A 23,082-nucleotide genomic window follows, 5' to 3' on the forward strand; every position below is an offset into this window, starting at 1 on the left:
TGGGCTGCCTAAGCTTAAAAAAAAAGTTTATCTGGAAACTTGTATGTCTTATTCTGTTTCCATAATTATATTTCTAGGCTCTTTGAATTTTGGGGTAGGAGTTAATGAATAAGAAAACATATGCCCAAAGCTTGTACATGAAATTTTATAGCAATCTTATTCATAATGGCCAAAAAGAAGAAACATCAAATGTCCATCAACTGATGAATTAATAAAATGTGGTATATTCATACAATTAAATATTATCCATCAACAAAAAGGAATAAAATACTGATACATGCTGTAACATGAATGAACCTTGAAAGAATTATGCTGAGGGAAAGAAGCCAGGCACAAAGGCTACATATTGTATGACTCCACTTGTGTGAAACGTTCAGAATAGACAATTCCATTAGAGATAGGACATACGTTAGTGGTTGCCAGGGACTAGGGGGAGGGAAAATGGGAAGTGACTACTAATGGGTATTGGGTTTATTTTGGTTGTGATGAAACTGTTCTGGAATTAGTAGTAATGCTTGTGAATATACTAAAATCCATTGAATTTTATACTTCAAGTGGGTGAATCTTATGGTAATTGGATTATATTTGAATAAATCTGTTATTCCTATATACAAAGAGTTATTTTACAGATGATTTTTAAAAATACCTATAATCAGGATGCCTGGGTGACTCAGTGGTTAAGTGTCTGCCTTTGGCTCAGGGCGTGATCCTGGATTCCCGGGGATCGGGGATCGAGTTGGGCTCCCTGCGGGGAGCCTGTTTCTCCTTCTGGCTGTGTCTGCCTCTCTCTGTGTGTCTCTCATGATTAAATAAATAAAATCTTTTTTTAAATGCCTATAATGTTTTCTACAGCTTTTATTAGGAACTTCCTGTGCTTATAACACCCCACCCTCTCTTTACCAATAAGCTACAGATCTGTTCCACTAATTTTGCATGAAAAAAATTATTTTTGCATTTTGAATGTTCCAATTGGACTTTTAGACAAAAGACCTGGATTTTTCTTTTCCAAAATCTGCCACTTGTAAGCTATGTGACTTTGGAAGAAGTCTGGCCCTCAATTTCCTCATCTACTGTAGTGGCAATGGATTTGATGACCTGGGTAAGGTACACTTAATAGTTTCCCTGTGTAAGTGAGTAGAAGAAACCTGATGATTTAGAAGGACTCTGCCAAAATAACCTTTCTCCCAGAGAACAGCCAAGTACTGCTGGAGAAAATCACTCAATAGGTCATGGTCACAAATCTCGGATGAGTACTCACCACTAGCAGAAATTCTCTTGTGTTGCTCCAATCAGCTAATTCTCCCATTCACATTGCAATCCATTTCAAACCCTCTCCACTCTTAAAAATCACTCCCATGGGGGCACCTGGGTGGCTTGGTTGGTTAAGCATCTGCCTTTGGCTCAGGTCATGATCTTGGCGGGGAGAGGGCCTAGGATCAAGCCTGCATTGGGCTCCCTGTTCAGTGGGGAGTCTGCTTCTCCCTTTGCCCATCCCCCTGCTCTCTCTCTCGCTCTCTCTCTCTCAAATAAATAAAATATTTTTAAAAAATCACTCCCATGCCCCCACCTCCCCTTCTCCTTCTAGTGACATCATTTTACTTCCCAAGGAAAATAGAAACCAACAGAGAACCACTGTTATCTCTCCATATCCAGATGCCTATACTTGTCTACATTCCATTTTCCTTCCTTCTTTCCTTTTGCTTTAGGCAAATCTCTTCCACTTGGACTTTGGGACCCACTCCACCCACCTTCCCAGGAACCAAAACCATTACTGTTATTCTTCCTCTCTCCTGCCTGGACCCTTTCCAACAGCTTTCAAACTTGCTCAGGCATCTCAACAAAATAAACAAAATAAAACACTAGATTCACAGGATTGCTGATGTTTCTAGTTGTTGGATAAAGTAGGGCTATTACTGGGCAATAAAGACATAGACCATGGTTTATAACTCTTTGTATTGGTCAGCTTTGAAATTAGATTCTTCTTGACTATTGTCTTTAAATTGGGAATTACTGGCATTAATCCAAATTTCACACATTAGTATTTTATTCCTACTTTTATGATTCTCTCAAATTCACATACAGTGTGACTGGATTTGGTTGGTGATTTGATTATTCGTTATCACTAGACTATAAGCTCACTGAGAACAGAGTCTATGTATCTTCAGTGTTTTGTTTTTTGTTTTTTGTTTTCTTCAGTGTTAAGCACATAATAAGGACTCAGCAAATATTTGTTGAGTAAATGAATGAAGGAATGAAATTCTGTAAGACAGAGCCAACCAAGGAAGGACTCAATAGCAGTTCATTTAGAATTAGGCTAGTTCACAGATGTTAAATATTTTTAAATATATTATAATCACAATACCCAAATGTGTGCATTGAACCTGTTTGATGTTTTTATGTAGGCCATGGAAGCAGGACTCTCAGAGGTGAAAAGTGAGTTGCAGTCACGTGATGATCTCTTGAGAATTATTGAAATGGAACGATTGCAGCTGCACAGAGAATTATTAAAAATAGGAGAGTGCCAAAATACTCAAGAAAATAAAAAAAGGTATATTCTTTATACTCAGCAGCCTGAGAGAAACTGTTCAAGATATGATGTTGGAATATCTTAAGAGTTTTATATTTAAACTAGAATAATAAGTCTATTTGTTTTGTATTAACATCCTGTTGATTATTGGGTAATATTATGGATTAAAAACAAAATCTGTGATGATTTCATCTTCAAAATGAATATATTTACTTATCTAGAAAATTGTTTCATGTTCTGATTTATGGATACTTACCTATCACAGTGAGTGAGAAATTTTCTTAGAACTTTTATTTTTCAGGATATTGTAAAAACAATAGTATAGAACTGATATTTAATTGTATATGTTAATAAATAAGATTTATTCCCTATTTTCAAATGCTTTTGATTGCCTATAAGCCAAGTAACTGTTATTAACTTTTTCACTTGTAAATGTTATATTTATTTTGGCCTCCATAATCACTACCTTGTCAATTCCTTTAAGGGTTTTGTTAGAACAGATTTTTTTTCCTCTTTTAAAATCAGGCAGATATTGTGTATCCCATAATCACAAAGGAAATGGGACTGCTAAGGATTATGAAATGTTCATACTTATGAGTAGAAAATTTGACTGTCCAAACAATTCATTGATGTTCTAATTCTCATTGGAACTTGAATCCTTCTCAAGTCTGAAGGCTGATGGAAGGCCAATGAGAGGATTTTAAAAACTGACTAACCAAATGGTAAGGGATATTTTATTGAAAGATGATTACCTTGCTTTAAAGGCAATAATTATTTCTTTAAAGTTGCTGGACTTGCTTGAATTTTTTGAGCTCTACACTTAACAAGAAATGGCAAATTAAGCTTCCTAAAAATGACCTATTGTGTGTCTCACCAAGGATGTAAAATGCCTATTAGCCAGTCAGCAATATAGAGTGCTCCACATGCAAGCTATAGACCATCGTCACTGATCATTAACAAATCTATTGAAAAAATATAATGTGCAAGGCACTGTTCCAGTGGGGTTAGTTGATGAGAAATGTCTTTGTACAAAGAATGTCTATGCCTAAAAATATAAGAAATTTCCTAGAAAAGCAAACCTTTCACCCCCATCTGCCTCTTGATTTGTGGAAGAACATTGTAGGTACTTCCATGTGGACCTGTCTTACAACGCCAATGCCGAATTCCAGGCATTGCCAACTTATCTTCAATACATGACTTCATTCAAAATTTTGTGGTTATTCACATAGTTGTTGTTATGCCTAATGCCAGTCTCTATTTAAATTGGCATTTATTTGGGTCTCTAAACTTCAGTTTTCTTACTTGGAGGGTATTCCTCAATTCTAGTATTCTGAGATCTGATGGAAAGATAGATATTTAACTTTTCACAGCTAACATTATATTTCAGACTTAAGGCCTAGTCTTCTCAGCCTTCATATTTCCAATGGAAAGTTTCTAATCCTTTTGGTTTGTTCTCATATGAATGTAATTCCAATGTATTGTTTTGGTTTCTTTTCTTTGGACTGTGTTTCTTCTTTCCAGTTGTATTAAGGTGAAGCAGCCCAGGCTTCTTAGTGCAGATGCACAATAGTTTTATAGAAGTAGCATAGTAATGCTTTTACTCATTTTCAGAACCTTTCTCAATAATACTAAGATCTTGTTACCTTTTCCTTTTTTTTTTTTTTTTTTTAGCTACTGAAGCACCTTGGGCTGATACGTTCTGAGAGTTATTAAAAATATTTCCAACTCTCCTTTCCTACATGACAAGTGATAATTCCTTTATATATTATTATTAGCATTTTACATTAGCATGATTATTGTTTTCTTCTTTTAACTTACCTGCGTTGATGTTTGACATTTGTTCCAGTCGCTCAGTGAAATTTACAAGACAATCATGAGGTTTTTTTCCCCCCAATCAGTTCAGCATTCCACTCCCTGAAATTCCTTAAGAAGAATTGAAAAATAAGAAATGTCATTTTTCACTCCTTTCAAATAATAGCAAATAAGAAAAATTTAAGACTGATTCTGAAATAATGTTGGAGGAGAATATTAGATAAAATGTTCACAATATATTACTGAGTAGGATACAAAAGGGGACTGAAAAATAATGCGTGATACATTTTAATTGTATGAGAAACATATGTATTTATACACATGTACATAGAAAAAAGATAATTAATATACACAAAAATGCCAACAATGATTTTCTTCTGATGATGACATTATACTAGTATATACTCTGATATACTCTGTTTTCTACAGTTAACACATATATTTGATAGAAGAAAAGCAATCCAGTCTAGATAAAGTACCTAGGGAATATCACTATTCATTTATACCTTTTTTAAAGATCCCTTTATTTTCAATATTTCCCTCAGTTATTTTTCAATCACTACTTGGATTTTGTGTTGTGTGGTTTAGGTTTTTGATTGATGGAACCTTTTAAAAAGTTCTTTGGACATCTGAAATTGTACTCACTTACAGGTGGGTACATCGCTCAAAACACCAGACTTTACCAGATTAGGCAAGCAATAGCATGCTAGTGTCCTTGCCTGACTATCTTTCTTTTTCTTTTTTAATGAGTTTTCATTTACCAACTTCCCTGATGTAGAAGTGAACCTGCTTGTATTTCTCCAAACTTCCTGTAGAAATGGTACTTTTTATACTAGTTTCTGCTTTTCCCCTCTGGTATCCATATGTGCTAGCAATTCTATTTTGTAAATTAAGCAGCCAAGGAACAGATGTATTTGAGCTTTCTCTGGGTAGACTGTCACATTTAGTCATTTTGGATCACTTTTATGGAGAAGTTGCCCCCCTCTGACTTCTGCTGACATAGTTCCTTCCCATGATGCATAAGCAGGTTAGATGTGTTTCCCTTTTCTTTAAGGGGGTTCCAAGTTATTTTATATAAAAATCTTATCTACATATGCAAACCCAGTATTCTGCCAATTTTCAGTGTATAATTGAAATTCCATATTAATTGCTACCTCTTATTTTTTTCACTAAAACCATTTGCACTCAGTTAAATATGTAAATACTTATGGGATCTGAATGTATGAGAATTTGCAATTTCTGGAACCAGAAGCTTTTCCAATAAACTAATAGTCTATCTCTGCAACCTACGATAGTCTAAATCAACGACAGAATCAGGACAGTTTACCAAGTTAAGTTTTTTTTTTTTTTCACTTTAATTTGTAGAGTTGAATCCTCTTATTCACCTTCTACTAAAGAACTAGAAAGGAAAAGGAAAGAGCTGTTCTCAGTGACCCTAGATCAACAAAATCATGAAAAAGAATTGAATAAGGTATGGAAAATAATGCGCTTCATCCTTTCAGGCAGATCTGAAGTCTCTGAACACAAAGGGAAGAGGAAAACCGTCCTTCACATTCCCTTCTTTTTCCTTCTGTATTTTCCCCTAAGAGAATAACCTACCAGGCTGCTAATTCTTACATTTTTCTGCACAGTGCTATAAAAGACACAAACCTTCCATCCTCATTGTGCCTCTGGGAAACTGTGGCTCCATCACAGGTAGCTTACAGCAAGAAGTATGAGAGCCCAGACTCAGGCATCCATCTGTCTAGTAGGTACATAAGCTTGGGGAAGTGGCCTGTGCCAGATGCTAGGGTTCCTCATTTCTAGGATGGGGATGGGATCCTAAGCACCTGCCTCATACAATTCTGATGAGGCTTAAAGGGGTGAATAATGACTTTGCTACCTAAATAGCACTCCCCATGCGCCAGGAGGGGCTCTAAGGGCCTAACAAACCTCAGCTCATTGATTCTTCAAACCACTTTAGGAGGTAGGTACTAATACCATCTTTTACGTTTGAGGACAGTCAAGCACAGAAAAGTTAGGTAATTTTCCCCATATTACACAGCAACCAGGCAGATTGATCATATTTGAATTCAGGCAATCTGACTCCAGAGTCCATACTCTTCCCTTAGGTTAAAATCCATTTAAAAAACGCACATCAGGGATCCCTGGGTGGCGCAGCGGTTTGGCGCCTGCCTTTGGCTCAGGGCGTGATCCTGGAGACCCGGGATCGAATCCCACGTCGGCTCCCGGTGCGTGGAGCCTGCTTCTCCCTCTGCCTCTCTCTCTCTCTCTCTCTCTGTGACTATCATAAATAAATTAAGAAAAAAAATTAAAAAAAAATAAAAATAAAAACGCACATCAGATGCTTAGAGCAGGGCTGCCTAGCTCAGATGAAGCACCCAACAAGGGAAGGCTGCCACTGTTAATGGTTGCACCCACCTTTTGTCACTGAACACCTAACTGGTGCCAAGTAATCTGCCAGGAGCTGGGAATACAAGCATGGATAAGGCCTGGGCACTGTCCTCAAAGGCCGTGTGGTTCTCAACTCTCTACCACAAGTATATTCTCTTCTCCCTGTAGCAAAATCTAGTTGGAGTTTCCTTTCCATGAGCTTATCATGGCTTCTACTCATGTCTCTGGTCTTTAGGTTTGAGGACCACACCTAGATATTCAATGTTATATGATCTAAACAGTTGTTAAAAGTAGGGAAAACCTGGGCATGGCTTCGAATCATCATTTATCCCAGCACAGAGCCTGACACACAAAAGTGAAAATAAATATTTGGAGAACAAATGAATTAATATCAAGGTTATGATCTCCCATACCTGAAGAGGCTCATAAATTTAGTTGTCGTGTGTATAAATTCAACATTTATTGCACATCTAGTATGACTATATCTATTCTGCTTATTTCTGTAGGAAATACAGTGACACAAAAGACAAATCCTGTCTCCCAAAGAGTTGACTGTCAGGTAGCTAGTAAGTGTAGAAAAGGTATTATGAATTAATGATCATTTTCCTTATATTTTTGCTTAATTCCATGAAACTGATTTTACTATTTAAACATAGAATTTTTTTAAAAACTGTTCTTTATTGGTGTCTGCAATGAACGCATTATGATAAAAAGACTGATTAAAGCCACCTAAAGTATATTTATACCGTTCTTAACCTCATAGACTTGATAACACTTTGAATAACAAGGAATCTACTGACACTGCACAGTTGTGCTCTGAAGGAAGAGAACACTAGGCACAAATTCTCTTCATAGGCTCTTGGAGACCTCTAGATAATGCACTGCTGTGCAGGAAAGGTAACAAATGAATTGTGTATAAATAGCTATAGCTCCCAGGAAGTGTTTGTGGAGAGCATTTCTATTCTCTTGTAATAAAAGCAACAAGAGCCATGTATTATGAATCTTGCAAGTGTTTTATTTCTCTTTTTTCAGTGTAGAACTATTTTTGTCATGTATTCCGTGATGAAATTGACATTTTTAATTAATAAAGCCAAAAGTCATTTAGAGCTCAGTAAATTAATCTCATTTAGAGGGAAGCTTTGCAGGAGAACATGTTTTAATATCTAAATGCTCTGAAAAAAATAAAAATAGTTTACTCCTTTTTCATGATAGTATATTCATCTTTTTTACATTTTGAAAGTTCCATTTTAAGAGAACATGTTAACTACACAACAGGGATGCAATCAGCAAAATCCAAACTGGGACAAACCACAGAAGAACCCCATTGTTTCATCAAATAAATTATAAAGAGAAAAATTGGAGAGAGGAGGTTGGAGATGAAAGCAGACATGTGACATTGTCCTCAGGGTGAGGATATCTGTACCTCTCTCTCCTAGTCTCTTCCTTTTAGGGCTGGGTGATAGGCCCACCCCTTCTCTTCTCTGGGAGTCTTTTTTTTTTTTTTTTTTACTCATCTGTTTAATGATGGTGTTGGGGTTATACCATGTGACTCCTAAGGTCATTTCCAACTCTGAAAAATTTTTTTTTTTTAAGGGTCAAGGGAGGGACAGAGGGAGAAGGGGAGAGGGTATCCTAAGCAGGCTCCACACCCAGTGCAGAGCCTAACATAGGACTCAATCTCACAACCCTGAGATCATGACCTGGGCTGAAATTGAGTCGGGCCCTTAACTGACTGAGCCACCCAGTCATCCCCCACAACTCTGAAATTCTAAAAATGTTAATAATAGGAATAGAGGGATGCCTGGCTGGCTCAGCGGTTGGGCGCCTGCCTTCGGCTCAGGTAGTGATCCCAGGATACCGGATGGAGTCCCGCATCGGGCTCCCTGCATAGAGCCTGCTTCTCCCTCTGCCTATGTTTCTGCCTCTCTCTCTCAGTCTGTGTCTCTCATGAATAAATAAATACATCTTTAAAAATAATAATAATAGGAATAGACTCACATAAGGGGTTGGTGGCATAGAGCTGAGGACAGGTCGAGTTTTCCTTCTGAACATGCATCATTTGTATGTTAGGTCTTCCCATGCTTGCTTGTTCCAATGTGTGAACTACCTTCCAGGATTCTGCTCACAGGGGTTACAAAGCACAATGGGTAAGGTCCTGGAATCAGACTGCCTGCCACCAGGAATGTGACTGTGGAGAGTTATGTATGTAACATCTCATTCCACAAAATAGAGAACTGCTCTAGGAGTTAAATGAGATGATATATGTAGACTACCAGAATACACACAACCACATACAAAAAGAGAGGCTTTACAAAGATGTGAGCCAGTATCCAAACTTAGATCACAATTCAAACAAACAACATACTCATTACAATCTTGATAAAATTTTAAATTCGAATACTTCCTGGATATGTGATGATATTGAGGAATTGTTATTTTTTAAGGTACGATATTGGTCTTCTGGCTATGTTAAAAGAAAGAGTGCCCTTATTCTTTTACAGATATATCCTGAAATATTTCAAGATGAAATGAAAAAAAAGTAAATTTTAGAAGTTCCCTAAGGAAATTCATATAAATCTCTGTACATGGACTCCGTTAAACTCTCCAGCCTTATTTCTCACAACATGCCCAGTCCTGTCCACTCCAGACTCCTCTTGCTTCACTGGGTGTGCATGCTCTCTCTGGCTCCTAGAACCTTTACTGCACTCTTTGCCAGGAGGCCCTTCTCCATCCCTGCCTTCCATCTGGCTTCCAATTCATCCTTCAGTCTTTGATGTCCCCTCCTCTTGGAAGCCCATCCTGACATCCCCAGGCTGGGTTAAGCACCCTTCTACCACATACCACTGACATGCATTGCTCCTCTGTGTTCTGTTTATTTTTGTTTCCCCCAATGGACTACGATTTTCTTGAGATTGGTGATTATGTATTTTATCTCCAAATCTCAAGAATTAGACGTGGTGAATCATTTCTAGAAAGGTGGTAAGAGGCTGAACCAAAGACAGTGGTAGTAGAAATGGAGAGCAGAGGAGAGATTTAGGAGAAACTGAAGTACAAGGGACAGAATTTGCTGCTTGACTGCATTGTCAGGTGGGGAGGAGCCCAAGGTTATCCAGAGGTCAGTGACAAGGAAGGCCTAACTATGGTTAAGAATTGGACAGTCCACAGGCTTAAGAGGAAGAGATGATGCATTTTCATAGACACTTTCAGTGTGAAATTTATCATAACGTGATTCTGAAAAACATAATGTTTAGTCACAAATAATACACACAATTTAGGCAAAAAAAAAAACCACTGAATTTAAAGCTAAGAGTCCTAAGTTCTATTCCTAGCTCTGCCAGTTAATAGCTTTTTGACCTTGAGCAAGTCACTTAACTTTGCTAAGCCAGTTTTTCTCCCTAAAAACCTGCTTGGTCCATATGCCTCTAGGTAGTGAGTCCTGCGTCTTTCCACCACACATTCTGCAGTGGTCATTTGATGGGTGTAAAGTTAAGTTATAGGGTGCCTAGAGATGACAGTAAGGCATTATGCACTAAAATTTTAAGAGGGTAGATCTCATGGTAAGCATTCTTACTACAAAAAAAAATTTTAAGCAAAAAAGGAACAAGGAAACTTTTGGAGGTAATGGTTATGATTATTATGTAGGTTGTAATGATAGTAACATGAGTATATGTCCAAACTCGCCAAATTGTATACGATAATTATGTAGTCTTTGAAGACTATTTATACCTCAGTAATGCTGGGAGGCTAAGTGCTTCATTATATTTTGTTCACCTTCCTGTCAAAGTAGTTATCAAAGCAGTATCAGTAATAAGTGATGATTTGCATATAATAGAAAATAGATGTGAGAAATGGAATTTTGAATTTGAAAGGAAAAAAGTAAATGAGCCATTTATTGTAAGTATCTATTTTTAATTCATCATTGATCAGAAAAGGTGGGTAAAGTGGGGCCTGCCAAAGGTTTAAGATAGGACAGGAAGACTGAGCATGGCTAACAAAAGCCTTAAGCTGCTTGACAAATAAAAAGATTTGTTAATATTTGCCTGGAATATATCTGCTGCAGATAAGAAGCCAACTCTATCAGGAGGAAGAGTACCATGGCTCTGAGCAGGAAAGAATGAGGAATGAAATCTCTGACCTAACAGAGGAGCTCCATCAGAAGGAGATCACTATAGCAACTATCATGAAGAAAGCTGCCCTTCTGGAAAGACAGCTAAAAATGGAGTTAGAAATAAAAGAAAAAATGTTAGCAAAACAACAGGTATGCAAGAGGGCAGGATGGCACTTTCCAGGTCACTGTGTTGCACAGTAGTCTTCCTCCTTGACTAATAAAGCATTGGATTTCTTGATATTGTTTCTGAGACTAGCATCCCGGAAATGCTTGGTGGAGCCACATAAAACCTTTGCGAAATAATGCAAAGTGTGGGACACCTAGGTGGTTCATTCGGTTGGTTAAGCGTCTGCCTTGGGCTTGGGTCATGATCCTGGAATGCTGGGATTGTGGTCCCAGAAACCAGTGCCACATGGGGCTCTCTGCTCAGTGGGAAGCCTGCTTCCCCCCTTCTCCCACTGCCCCTCCGCCTGCTCATGCTTGCTCTCTCTTGCTGACTTTGTCTCAAGTAAATAAATAAAATCTTTAAAAAAAAAATAATGCGAAGCATCATCAAAAGAGAACCAAGGGAAAAGTGATGACACAAGATAATTGCACTAAATCTCATCCTAACATTTTCTTGTGACACATATTTTGATCACCTCCCACAGAATGCTCTAGTCAAAGATTTCTTCCTGAATTTATTTTCTGTAGTTCCATTAATATTTTTGTCTTTAAGAAAAAGCCTCTATTCCAGCTTTTTGTGGATACTTCTTACCCCCATTTTATATATTTATTAAGGAGGAGTAAAAAAAATGGATGTTGAAACATGAAAATTATTCCATATTTACTGAACTCGATGCACCATATGGTTCATGGTGAAAGAAAAACAACAATTATACCATTCTACTATTAAAATACTGCAAGTAACTTTGAAGTCCACCCCTCCCTCCTTTGGCTTCCTCCTTTTTCTCCTCCCTTTCTTTCATCCTATTTCTTTTGAAATTCCTCAATCCTTTACTCATCATCAAATTGATGATCTGTTATTAAAAGCATGAGGTTTATCTGCTTTTCTTACCCCAAATCAAAAGGCTTTGAGGGCACCATTCAATGACTTTCTAGGCATATGAGGGTCACTTCACAAATAAGATGGCTATTTAAATCCTGTGTGTTATAAAAACAAGATCTGACTTTGCCCAATTATAAGCCATAAACTATGATAAATTCATACAATACACAGGAAAACAGCATAGATGAGATAGTAGCATTGATTGTACTGCTATAGGAAAAGATATTTTAGAAGTATTAACAGTGATTCGGGTAGTTGGATTATGAATGAATTACTTTCTTTATACTTTTATGCGTTTTTAGGTTTTTGATCAGGAGAATATATTTTGTAATCTACAAAGTAAATAAATCATTTTAAGGGAAGTGTTTTCTATAGAAATGAGGCCTATCTAAGTAAAAGAGCAGATGTGTGTAAGTACTAGTCAAGTAGAAGAAATCAGGGAAAAATAAATTAGACAGAATAAAGTAGTCATCAGACAGAGAGAGCGAGAGAGAGAGAGAGAGAGAGAAAGTAGTTTGGCAGAAATACTAGAAAGAACAAAATTAAACATAAAAGTAATATTTTCGTATTATAAAAATTAATTAGGTAATGAAGAATTCAATGGGCATTGTTATTAGAGCATGTTTTTAAATCGTGATTTTTCTGGTGTTAATTTGCATAGGGTAGAAAAGTTAGAAGTGAGATATGGAATTTTGGAATTGGAAAGAAAAAGCAAATGAATCGTATTGTCAGTATGTGTTTTTAATTTAGCACCAATCAGGAAAGGAGGGTAGAGTGAGGGCTGCCAGACTGAGAACTAAAGGCAAATATCTGATTTATGATGATCAGGCCTAACAAGTGTTTCTCTTCCCTACACTTAGAAAATCTATAGATTAGTAAAATTTCTTCTAATACAGTTGTGAGCTTTTATTATGATTTTTGCATTCACTTTTACCTCCCGATCTGCTTTCAGGTCTCAGATATGAGATATAAAGCTGTCAGAACTGAAAACACACATCTGAAAGGAATGATGGGCGATTTAGACCCTGGACAGTACATGGTAATAACAAGCTGCAACCATTTAGTAAATCAAACTGGGACACTGCGTCATTGGTCAGGATTTCCCCAGCCCTAATTTTACTAAGCACTTTCTATGTGTCAGATGTACAGGAGTTGGGGTGGCAAATTATTTTGCATTTGGATTGAATTTACTTTTATCCTCAGACTAGAACGTTTAAATTTCTTGTTTTTTTCTCCTTTGCTCTTTTCTTGGGTTGGGCTAAATTCTGAGCATTTCCTCAAACATGCTACTCGCTCACTTTTGCTTCTGCATTTATCTCTGAAATCCTGCGTCCTGCGTGGCCTGACTCCCATGTCAACCATAGCCTTGATGCAGCCACTCCTGAAACTCCAATCAGAGTGAACTGGTCCATCCACACTTGGTCTGTACTTTGGTCTCACTTGTTTTGTAGCCTGTCACTTCCTCAGTGATGGTAAAAAGGGACCATGTTATATTCATGTTTGTATCACCATCACCTCACAATGTCAGGGGTACAGCAAGTGTTCATTAAATGTTGGCTAAATAAAAGGAAGGATGAATAAACAAATGATTGAGGATTGGCCTTATAGTTTTGACCAGTGGCTCTACAGACTGACCCCAGGGCAGCTTAAACAGACTGTGCCTTTCATTTCAGTTGTTCAATAAAACAGTTGAAGGTTGGTTTTTATATATCAATATGAGAACTTTTATTTATCAAACTAGGGAAATACCACTGTTACTTGTTTAGCATTTCTTTACTTTGGGAGAAAATTCTGAAAATAATTTGCCTGCCATTGAGAGAATGGAGAGGATAGAAGATGAGCAAGGTAAGCTGGTTCAGTTTCCTCAGCTATGACAGGAGGAAGTTGGGGTGTACAGGTTTCCATGATCCTGTATTTCTGGAATGGGAGCTACTCGTTCCCATAATGGTAAGTATTCAAGCATCAGAGAGTTAGAAGCATTCTGCAAGCATTCTGCCTTCGGCCCTGGTTACAGATTCTGTGATTGGAGGACAGATGGATAAAAAGGAAAGTATATGTGGCTTCCCTATCTGTTACATAAAATCTGTGTGACATTTAGGACTTTTATTTCTAAACACTTGACACGCAAAAATTTAAATTGGGTCCTGCCCCCATGAATGTCTTATTTTTTCCCCTCTCACAAAATGGTTTTTGTGTTATTTTTCTTTTTATTTTGAACTAAATGTTTTTCGGTGTGAATTCTGCGTCATCACAGCCCACACTGAGCCTGCTTCGCTCTGGCTTGTATAGGCATTTGGCTTCCTTCATTTATTTGGTTTTTTTTTTTTTTTCAAGAAATAAAACACATAAAGATATGTAAAGAAGCTGATTATCCAACTGTTATCCCCAGTCCCAAGGTGGACTCCAGAGATATCCAGTGCTTTAAAACCAATATGTAGCATTCTATAACTTTTTTCTTGCTCATGTACACATATAGAAGGGAGAAGCTGAATGTCTCTTTACAGAAATAAGTATATAGTAAGTACATTATTCTAAACTGCTTTTTAACTATATATCATGGACAGCTCTATGAGACAGTAGGAAAACATCTTTTTTATCCTAATTTCTTAGGAAAATAAATATACACTCATGTAGAATATATGTGATTTTTAGTAAATTGAATCACAACTTATATACTAGTGATTTTCATGCAGGTATGTAGTCATATACTATTTAGGAGTTTTAACTTTTTTTAAAAAGTTGGATTACATTATACACACTTTCCTGTGTCTTGTTTTTGTTCATTCAACAATATCTTTTGCAAAGCATTCAAATCAGCTGGTTTAGGTCTATTTCATTCTGTACAATGGCTTAATAATATCCTTTGATGTGAATCTATCAAAATTTATTCTTTTTCAGAATGAATTCATTTGTAATTAATTCAACCCTTTCTAGATTTTTGCACAAATAAACAATACTGTAAAAAAAAATTCCTCATACATACTCAATTCTTAGGAACAGGTTCCTAAGAATAGGATTGCTGGGTCCACCTGAGTGGCTCAGTAGGTTAAGCATCCAACTCTTGATATCAGCTCAGGTCATGATCTCAGGGTCGTGCTGAGCATGGAGCCTGCTTGAGATTCGCTTTCTCCTCCTTTCTCTGTCCCTGGCTTAAAAAAAAATGGAATTGCTGGTCAGAGGGATATGTATTTTTTAAGATTTATTTACTTATTTGAGCAAGAGAGAGAGCATGAGCAGTAGGTGCAGAGGGAGGGAGACTCTGAAGCAGACTCCATGCTGAGCATAGGGCCTCTTGTAGGGCTTGATCCCACCACCCTGAAATCATGACTGAGCTGAAACTAAATCGGCTGTTTAACTGACTACACCACTCCAGTGCCCCTGTACATTTTAATTTTAAAACATCTGTTGTCAAATCACATTTCTAGCATCTCTGTACGTGCATACCTTTTTTGTTTCCTCCTTAGCAGCAAGAGGTGTTATTGCTCTTTTAAATTTTTGTCAGTCTGATGGATGTGAAGTGATGTCTCAGTAGTACTTTAATTTCTACTTCTCTGGCTACATAGAGTATATTTTTGTATATTGGCAATATACAATGAATTCTATTCTTATTCATTTCTTCATTGAGATACCTTTTTCTTGTCAATTTGTAACAGCAATTTCCTAAATTTATTATTTATAATTTTATTTATGATATCTTTTTACCATACAAAAAGTTTTATTTTTTTGTCAAATACATGTATTTTTTTTTGTTTATAGCTTCTGAGTTTTCTTCCTGGAATATCAAGGTTTTTCCAACTTCTAGACAGTATACACTGTGAGTGTGTCTTTGATGATTTTTATATTTTTTCACCTATGACTTTAATCCACTTGAATTAAAATTTTACATTAGATATAAAACAAGAACCCAATTTAAATTTTCATATGAAGGTTCAGTTCATTTTATCCAGCTTCTGCAGATAATTTCCTGTTGGGTTTTATTTGGAATTGAAATAACTTTACACATTGCTTTGAAAGAATTGGCACTTTTATGATAGTAAATTTTCTCATCCAAGAATAAGACATGGCTTTCCATTTCTTCATGTTTCAGTTTATGCTCTTCAATAAGATCTTACAATTTTCTTTGCATAGGTTCTATGCCTTCTTTTAAAATTTATGCTCAAGTGTTTTATAATTCTTGTCACTGTTATAAGTGGAATATTTTCCTTTTTCCACTTATTGTTAATATAGTAAGAAAGCCAAATTGTCTTTTAATTCTAGTAGGCATTTTACTAGGGGCTCCTAGGGTTTTTTGAGATATACAATCATTTTAACAAAAATAGATAGTTTTAACTCTTTTCCTACTGTTCATATCAATTATTTTTTGTCATATTGCATTTGCTAAAATCAATATTTAATAATAATAATAGCGATTGCTGACAAAACTAATTTTTTATTTTCAATGAAATTGTTTTAGAGTTTTACTGCTTAGAATAATATTTGTTTTTGGGTTCTGGTCTTATATATTTTTATTCCTAGTTTATTTAGAGTTTTTAAGATTTGCTGCTGGCTTTTACCAAACACCTTTTCAGCATAAATGACACCATGTGGGTTTTGTCTGTTAATTTGTTAATGCCTGATTGACTGTGGTTGACAGATTTCCTGATACTGACCTATCTTTGAACTTTTGGAAGAAACCTTCTTGGTCATTGTTTTCATTTGCCAGGGCTGCCATAATGAAGTACCACAAACTAGGTGACTTAAAACAATGAACACTTACTGTCATACAGTTCTGGAAGTAGAAGTCCAAAATCAAGGTGTCAACAGGGCCACACTCCACCCCCACCCCCACCCCCCCAAAACCCGTAGAGGACAGTTCTTCCTTACTTCTTGATAGCTTCTAGTGATTTCCAGCCATCTTTGGCAATTCCCATCCTCTGTCTCCACATGACATCTTCCTTGTACATCTGTCTTCACACAGCCTTCTCTGGTTCTCCATACTGTCTTCCCTGCATGCATGTCCATCTCTGTGCCCAAATTTCCCCTTTTTGTAGAATACCTGTCATATTGATTAGGGCCCACCTTCGTGACCTCATTTTTACTTGATTGCCTACCGAAAGATCCATTTTCCAAATAAGGCCACATCCTGAGGTGTACTAGGAGTTAGGACTTCTATATATATAATTTTTTAAAAGATTTTATTTATTTATTTGAGAGAGAGCGTGCTCATGAGCAGGGGGCGGAGGCAAAGGAAGAAGCAGGCTCCCCGCTGAGCTCCTCTGGTGATATGCTTTCTCTTAAAGGATAGATCCATCAACCACTCCAAGTTACCTCCTTTGGATTACCCAATGGCTCCCAAGCTCTCCACTTCTTGTACTGGCCATACTTTTCTAACATAATCTTTCCTCATGTTACTCCTTTCAAGAACATGTGCTCAATTTCCAACTGGAAATCTGAATTCTTCATAGTCCATGGCTTCCTTAATCTGGCTCTCCTTCTTTGTTTCCCTTTAGTGACCTACACAAATCCTCTGCTAGAGCTAGGCCTGTCTTAGCCGCATTTGCATACGTGATGGCCATTTCTCATGCTCTTTCCTTGCTTCCAGGCCTTCACACATGCTTTCCTTCTACCTAAAAATTCCCTTTTCCTACTTCACAGAGCCATACCCTATTAATGTTTCAGGAAACTTAGCATAAATGTTACATGTTATACAAAATCTTCTTTGATTTCTCTCTGCTATGTTAAGTATCCCTTCTTGAAACTATCATAACATCCTTTACTTAACATCTATTGTAGCACAATGTTAAAATCACCTATTTCTTGTTAGCTACCCATCTCCTTACCAGTAGGCTCATTGAGGGCTGTTATGGCTCTAGTTTACCATTGTACCCAAGCACTTAGTATAGTGCCTGAATGCAGGAGGCAGCAAAAAAAAAATATTTTGTTAGATGAGTGAATGGATGAATCCATTATATGTCCTCCACCTGAAAGCTTTCCTTTACTTTTACCAAACTAAAGACATCGTTTTACTTTACTAAATCCTACCAGTCCTTTCAGACCAGGATTACGTTATATCTCCTCCATGAATTTATCTTCAGTTACTGTAGACTCCATTTACTTCTTCTTTCTTTGACTTTCTTTAGCAGTTATAACAATTTAGCATTGAATTTTAAATTGTCTTATTTTTTATTTTTTACTGTATATATGTCTTGTCTCATCAATCATAGACTCCTTGAGGGAAGAAGTGGCCTGTGTTTTATACTTCTTACTGTAGGGTTTAGAATAGCATAGGGCTCAATGAATACTTGTGGATTTATGCGTCTCACCTGTAGTGTAAGAGGCATAAATAAGTTTTCATGGAAATTATTGCTCACGTCATTAAAGAGATTGCCAGAGCCTTGTTTTATCTTACCTCCTGCATGATCTTAGTCTGATAGTTGTTGCCATTCATTGATTCAGAAAACATTTGAGTTCATACTTGGTGTAATGTGATATGATACATAGTTATACTTTATATTAGTCACTATTTTTTCATACATGTTAATTTTGTCTACTCAGTTTTGCTGTATTTTCCATTAAGGCAGAGTCACTTTTTCATATTTGATCACCTCTGACCTCTTAATACGTGTATATAAACAGTACATATTTGTTTAAAGATGGGTTAATTGGATATCATAAAATGGAATACCACTGATGAATGGCCCTCAGAGTGATGCCTTGTTAAAATAGTATTTAATCACATACACTTTATGTAGAATTGTAATTCATATAGAAGGTTGACTTTATAATTGCTCTCTCTCTTTTTTTTTTTTTGTATGTGAAGATCTGGAATTGACTTTGATAATTTCAAGCCACTCTCCAAAGAGAAAGATCTCTATTGAATTTTAAAAAGAGCAAAGATAATCCGTTACTCTTTAAGAGTATGCAATCTATTATGTCATTTATTTAGCACTCACTAGTTTAAAGATTTCACATTAAAGAAAATTCCAATCTGTTAAAATCCCCTAGTTAGATAGTTAATTCTTTCTGAAATAATTGTAATGGATAAATAACCATGGAATTAAAGAATTGGCACTGAAATTTTACCTCAGGCAATAAGAAATAAAATATTTACATAATTATTTTTAGATTTTCTAAAATATGTGCTATTTGGATAATACTCAAATAATTTTTTTTTTTCCTTTCTAGACAAGTGAAATTACTGATGTTAAGGTAGGTCATTTTAAAATCACTAGAACTTTGCAAATGTTTCCACTTGACTGTGACGCACCCTGCTTATTCGCACTTAGGGAAAGAAAGTTTTAAGAAAGCCCTCCCGCAGTGGTAGGAGTTAAGAGCCCTGCATTCAGTTATTGCCCTTTGCATACTTGGTGCTGTGGCAGCTCCCATTTTCCTGTGCAAAATCCACTGATGGGGCTCACCACCTCATATGTAAGTTTTCCTCAGGTCTCAGTGAGATACTCAAGATAGTAATAGAAGTAGCTCTGAAAAAGATGTTTTCCTTGGATTTGTGCAAGAACGATGACATCAAGTAAAGTGTCAGGGGCTGACCTTTATTCTTCTCCTGGGTAGCTCATGAAAAATCAAATTTATCATGATGGATTTTTGTGATTCCATATTTACCTAGACCCATAGCATATTTAGTAAATTTTCCTTCATTTAAGAAAGATGACATAAAATCAGATTTAATCAGAACTTATAATTTATGGTAATTTTTAAGACTAATTTGCCCTTTACTATCCATAAAGGTTGCCAAATAAAGTAATAGCCTAAAAAATTAGTACCTTCACAAGTCTCTAAACCACCCATTGACATGTTAAAAATTAATATACTAACCATAAAACATGATTGAAGTTGATCCCTCTGTAGAAATACATTGTTAGCATATTATTTTGGAATATATATGAATTTAAAAAGAAAGTGTACGTATAAAATACTATTATTGAGACACTTCAGTAACTCAACTAGCCTCATGCTAGCATGTCAAAGCAAGTAGGCACTAGGAGGTTTTGCCATTTCAAGAACGAAGCAATCGATTAAAACTACAAACCCCTAAAATTGGGGGGGGGGGGGGAATTTTGAGATAACAGGCCTATATAATAAGCAATCAGAAACACAGAGGTAGAATTTATTTTTTTTCCAGAGGTAGAATTTAATCAGTGCCTTAATCTTCACATGATAACCATCTAATGAAGGATTATTTCCTAAAATTAGTATAAAAGTATTTAAAAGAAACATGAAATGAGAGAGCCCAAAAATGCTGTCAAGGAAAATAGAATATGCTTTTAAGTATAAATCATGTAAATACATCACCTGTGTAATTTTTTCAGGTCATCACACTTATTTAATTATGGTGCATTTAGAAAGTTATAGAGTCTTTAAAAAAATTATTACTATCGTTCTTAATCACTTTCAACCAACACTGGGCCAAACAGAATCACAGATAAAATCTAATTTTATAGAAAAATCTTGAATAAAATGATAATGGAGCAGCAGACCATCAAGAATTATATATTTTCATGAATAGATGTTTTTTTTTTTAGGAGTAAAATTTTGAATCTTTTCCATGACCTTTCTTGATCAGATCTGCTTGTATGAATATTTTCCTTATGAAGGGCAAAATTTTATAAGACCACTTCCTTTATATATTATTGCAAATCTGCTCTAATTCTAGAATAAACAATCCTTTCTCTTGTAAATTGCATATTACTCTTTCATCCGCACTAGTGTATCTCAAATGAGCAAATGTGAAGGCCTACTAAGGGCAAGGGCCTAAAAAGCAGAGAAATATCTTCAGTGGTCCTTCTTTTCCAAAGAGCACCATGGTGCATAGCCATATAATCACATAACCCTCTCTGAGTTGTTTTGGGGGAGTTTGCTGTCGTGGAGAATTTTCTCCGATTCAAAATTTGGGACCTTTCTAAAGATTCATGAACTTCTATAACATATTGGGCAACAAACAGAAAATATAGTAAGCAGGCTTGGCCTTGGAAGCAAAAAATAAAATAGGTAAACATTTTTAATACCTAATATGTATACAATTCTATACTTGTCAATCCTGATACTAATGTGGTAGTATATGAATAATTTAAAATGTGCAGTTCATCAAAAATTTTTTTTTCAACTTTACTTATTTATTCATTAGAGACACACACACAGAGGCAGAGACACAGGCAGAGGGAGAAGCAGGCTCCTCGCAGGGAGCCTGATGCAGGACTCGATGCCAGTACCTCAGGATCATGACCTGAGCCAAAGGCAGATGCTCAACTACTGAGCCACCCAGGTGTCCCCATCAAAAAATATGTTAATGACTTTATGGAGTGCATAGCCCATGGAATGGCTTCCATGTCAAAGCTTTACATTTAGAAACTTCAAAATAAAAGTTCTAAGCCATTTTCATCTGTAGTCTTACAGGCTTTTAACCATAGAAATCTGGAGCTTCAGAAATGATACTTGATCCATGTTGTGCTTTTTGTGCTAAAATATTATGCTCTGACAATACAGCAGTATTGTTGAATTAGCAACTACACCACTCACAGATACCTAATCATAGGACTAGAAGGAGCTATGTAGACTCATTTAAAACATTTTCTTGACCTTATAAGAATATATTCTGTTTTTTAAAACTTTGTGAAAAGTTTAGACTCTCCCTAAGAAACTTCTTACAGCATTTAATTTAAAAAGCACCAGAAATCTTTGTTCTTGCTCAAAACCACTCATTTTGTGATTTAAACATGTTTTGTATTTTCTTCTTAAGACACATTAGAAATTAGGTGGCACATACCAGGTAGTAAAACTTCATCATGAAGCCACATTCCTCAAAACTGTGCTACTAGCACAATCTCAGCTCTTAGATCTTTGCTTTAAAGTGGTCCAGAGTCAGACTCTAGTCTGTATGGATTTTGTATATAATTTGTTGCGTCACCCAACAGCGGGGAATCAATATGGGATTTTCTATAATGACATGTGTTATTGTGATCAAAGAAAAATGTCTTTCAAAATTGAAATGTATGTTAATTCTGGTTCCATTATTAACACCAGAAGGCATACCCTATAAACATGAAAACTCTTAAATCCAGCCAATCTGTTCTTGATTCAGAGAATGCTAATGCATAAGTGAACACGGGTACTAGTGTAGGCATTGCTTTTATTGCAATGTGTTCAGTGGTAAATACTCAGTATCTGTGTTGTGAGGAGGTAAGAAGGGGAAAAGGCTTTCGGATGTACATAGGAGTAGAGCCATACCACTGACTCCAGTCAAAGACACCTTCCAACAGACATGTCTAAACGTACAGAAAATATGCATCGCTTATAAGGAACAGTTTTTTCAGGGATTTTTTTTTTTTATTCTCTAGAGTATGGACTTCACTAACAGGGAACATTCAAGGCATACATCTATTAACAAACTAGAATATGAGAATGAAAGGCTCCGAAATGATCTTGCAAAACTTCGTGCCAATGACAAATCAGCATGGGCTAACCAAAATACCTATGAAGAAATGGGACGATACACCTATCAAAACCAAATAAAAATGGAAAAACATGAAGATAGGTATGTTAACTCCCTTATATGAGGACACACATGAATGAACATACATTTAGAAATGGAAGTTTATTTTGAAAAAAATTAAAATTGAATTTTATAAACTTTTGCTCTTCAGTTATTTTAATTTTATTTTAGTGATAATGCAGTAGTATAGATCTGTTTTATATGAAATTCTGTATTGTCGCTAGCTTTCGAACTCTAACTGTGAAATGGTAGTGTTTTGGTGAATGTCACTTCACACCCTTCTTAGAAGCTGATGTGGCACTCAAAATATATAAGCAAGTATCTTATTTTTTAATGCCATAAAAAACAGATTTTCATATGTTACATATATTTAATCAAAGTACAGATATAGGATGATGTCACTTCCAACTTAACTTCAAAATATGCACTTCATACTGACACTCCAGCAGTAGCAACAAACCATTGGTCACTTCCTGGGGAAAGAATTGGGTAGGGTAGGAGGACGATTGGGTAGGAGGTCTCCTCTGAGTGAAGAGAAGCATGTGGAGAATTACATGATCCCCTTTTAAAGTGTCTTAGTTCAAAATTTAAGTAAATACATCAACCATAAAATTAGACTAATTTATTCAACTTTAATAAAATATTTTTGGAATCCAAACTGTCCCTGGAGATTTTTCACTCTTTTTCCAGACTTCGAAAATTCTCAG

The 23,082-nt window shown here is 36.1% G+C and overlaps 1 protein-coding gene across 14 annotated transcripts in view; it reads left to right on the forward strand.

The window, feature by feature from the left end:
* The window catches only part of DEUP1 (deuterosome assembly protein 1), a 124,532-nt gene that overhangs the window by 41,725 nt on the left and 59,725 nt on the right, over positions 1 to 23,082 (forward strand). For 13 of the 14 annotated variants that reach the window (XR_012015839.1, XR_012015840.1, XR_012015842.1 and 10 more), the window contains 6 exons: positions 2,403 to 2,548; positions 5,705 to 5,810; positions 10,794 to 10,991; positions 12,842 to 12,928; positions 19,054 to 19,077; positions 22,221 to 22,417. Coding sequence is in view for 8 of the 14 variants with exons in the window: in XM_072795000.1 (XP_072651101.1) it covers positions 2,403 to 2,548; positions 5,705 to 5,810; positions 10,794 to 10,991; positions 12,842 to 12,928; positions 19,054 to 19,077; positions 22,221 to 22,417 (758 nt within the window). In the remaining 6 variants the exon portion in view is untranslated. The remainder of the gene's footprint in view (positions 1 to 2,402; positions 2,549 to 5,704; positions 5,811 to 10,793; positions 10,992 to 12,841; positions 12,929 to 19,053; positions 19,078 to 22,220; positions 22,418 to 23,082) is intronic. The other variant, XM_072794999.1, reaches the window with a different exon arrangement.

Source organism: Canis lupus, chromosome 23, assembly GCF_048164855.1.
Source record: "Canis lupus baileyi chromosome 23, mCanLup2.hap1, whole genome shotgun sequence".
Classification (NCBI taxonomy): Eukaryota; Metazoa; Chordata; class Mammalia; order Carnivora; family Canidae; genus Canis; species Canis lupus.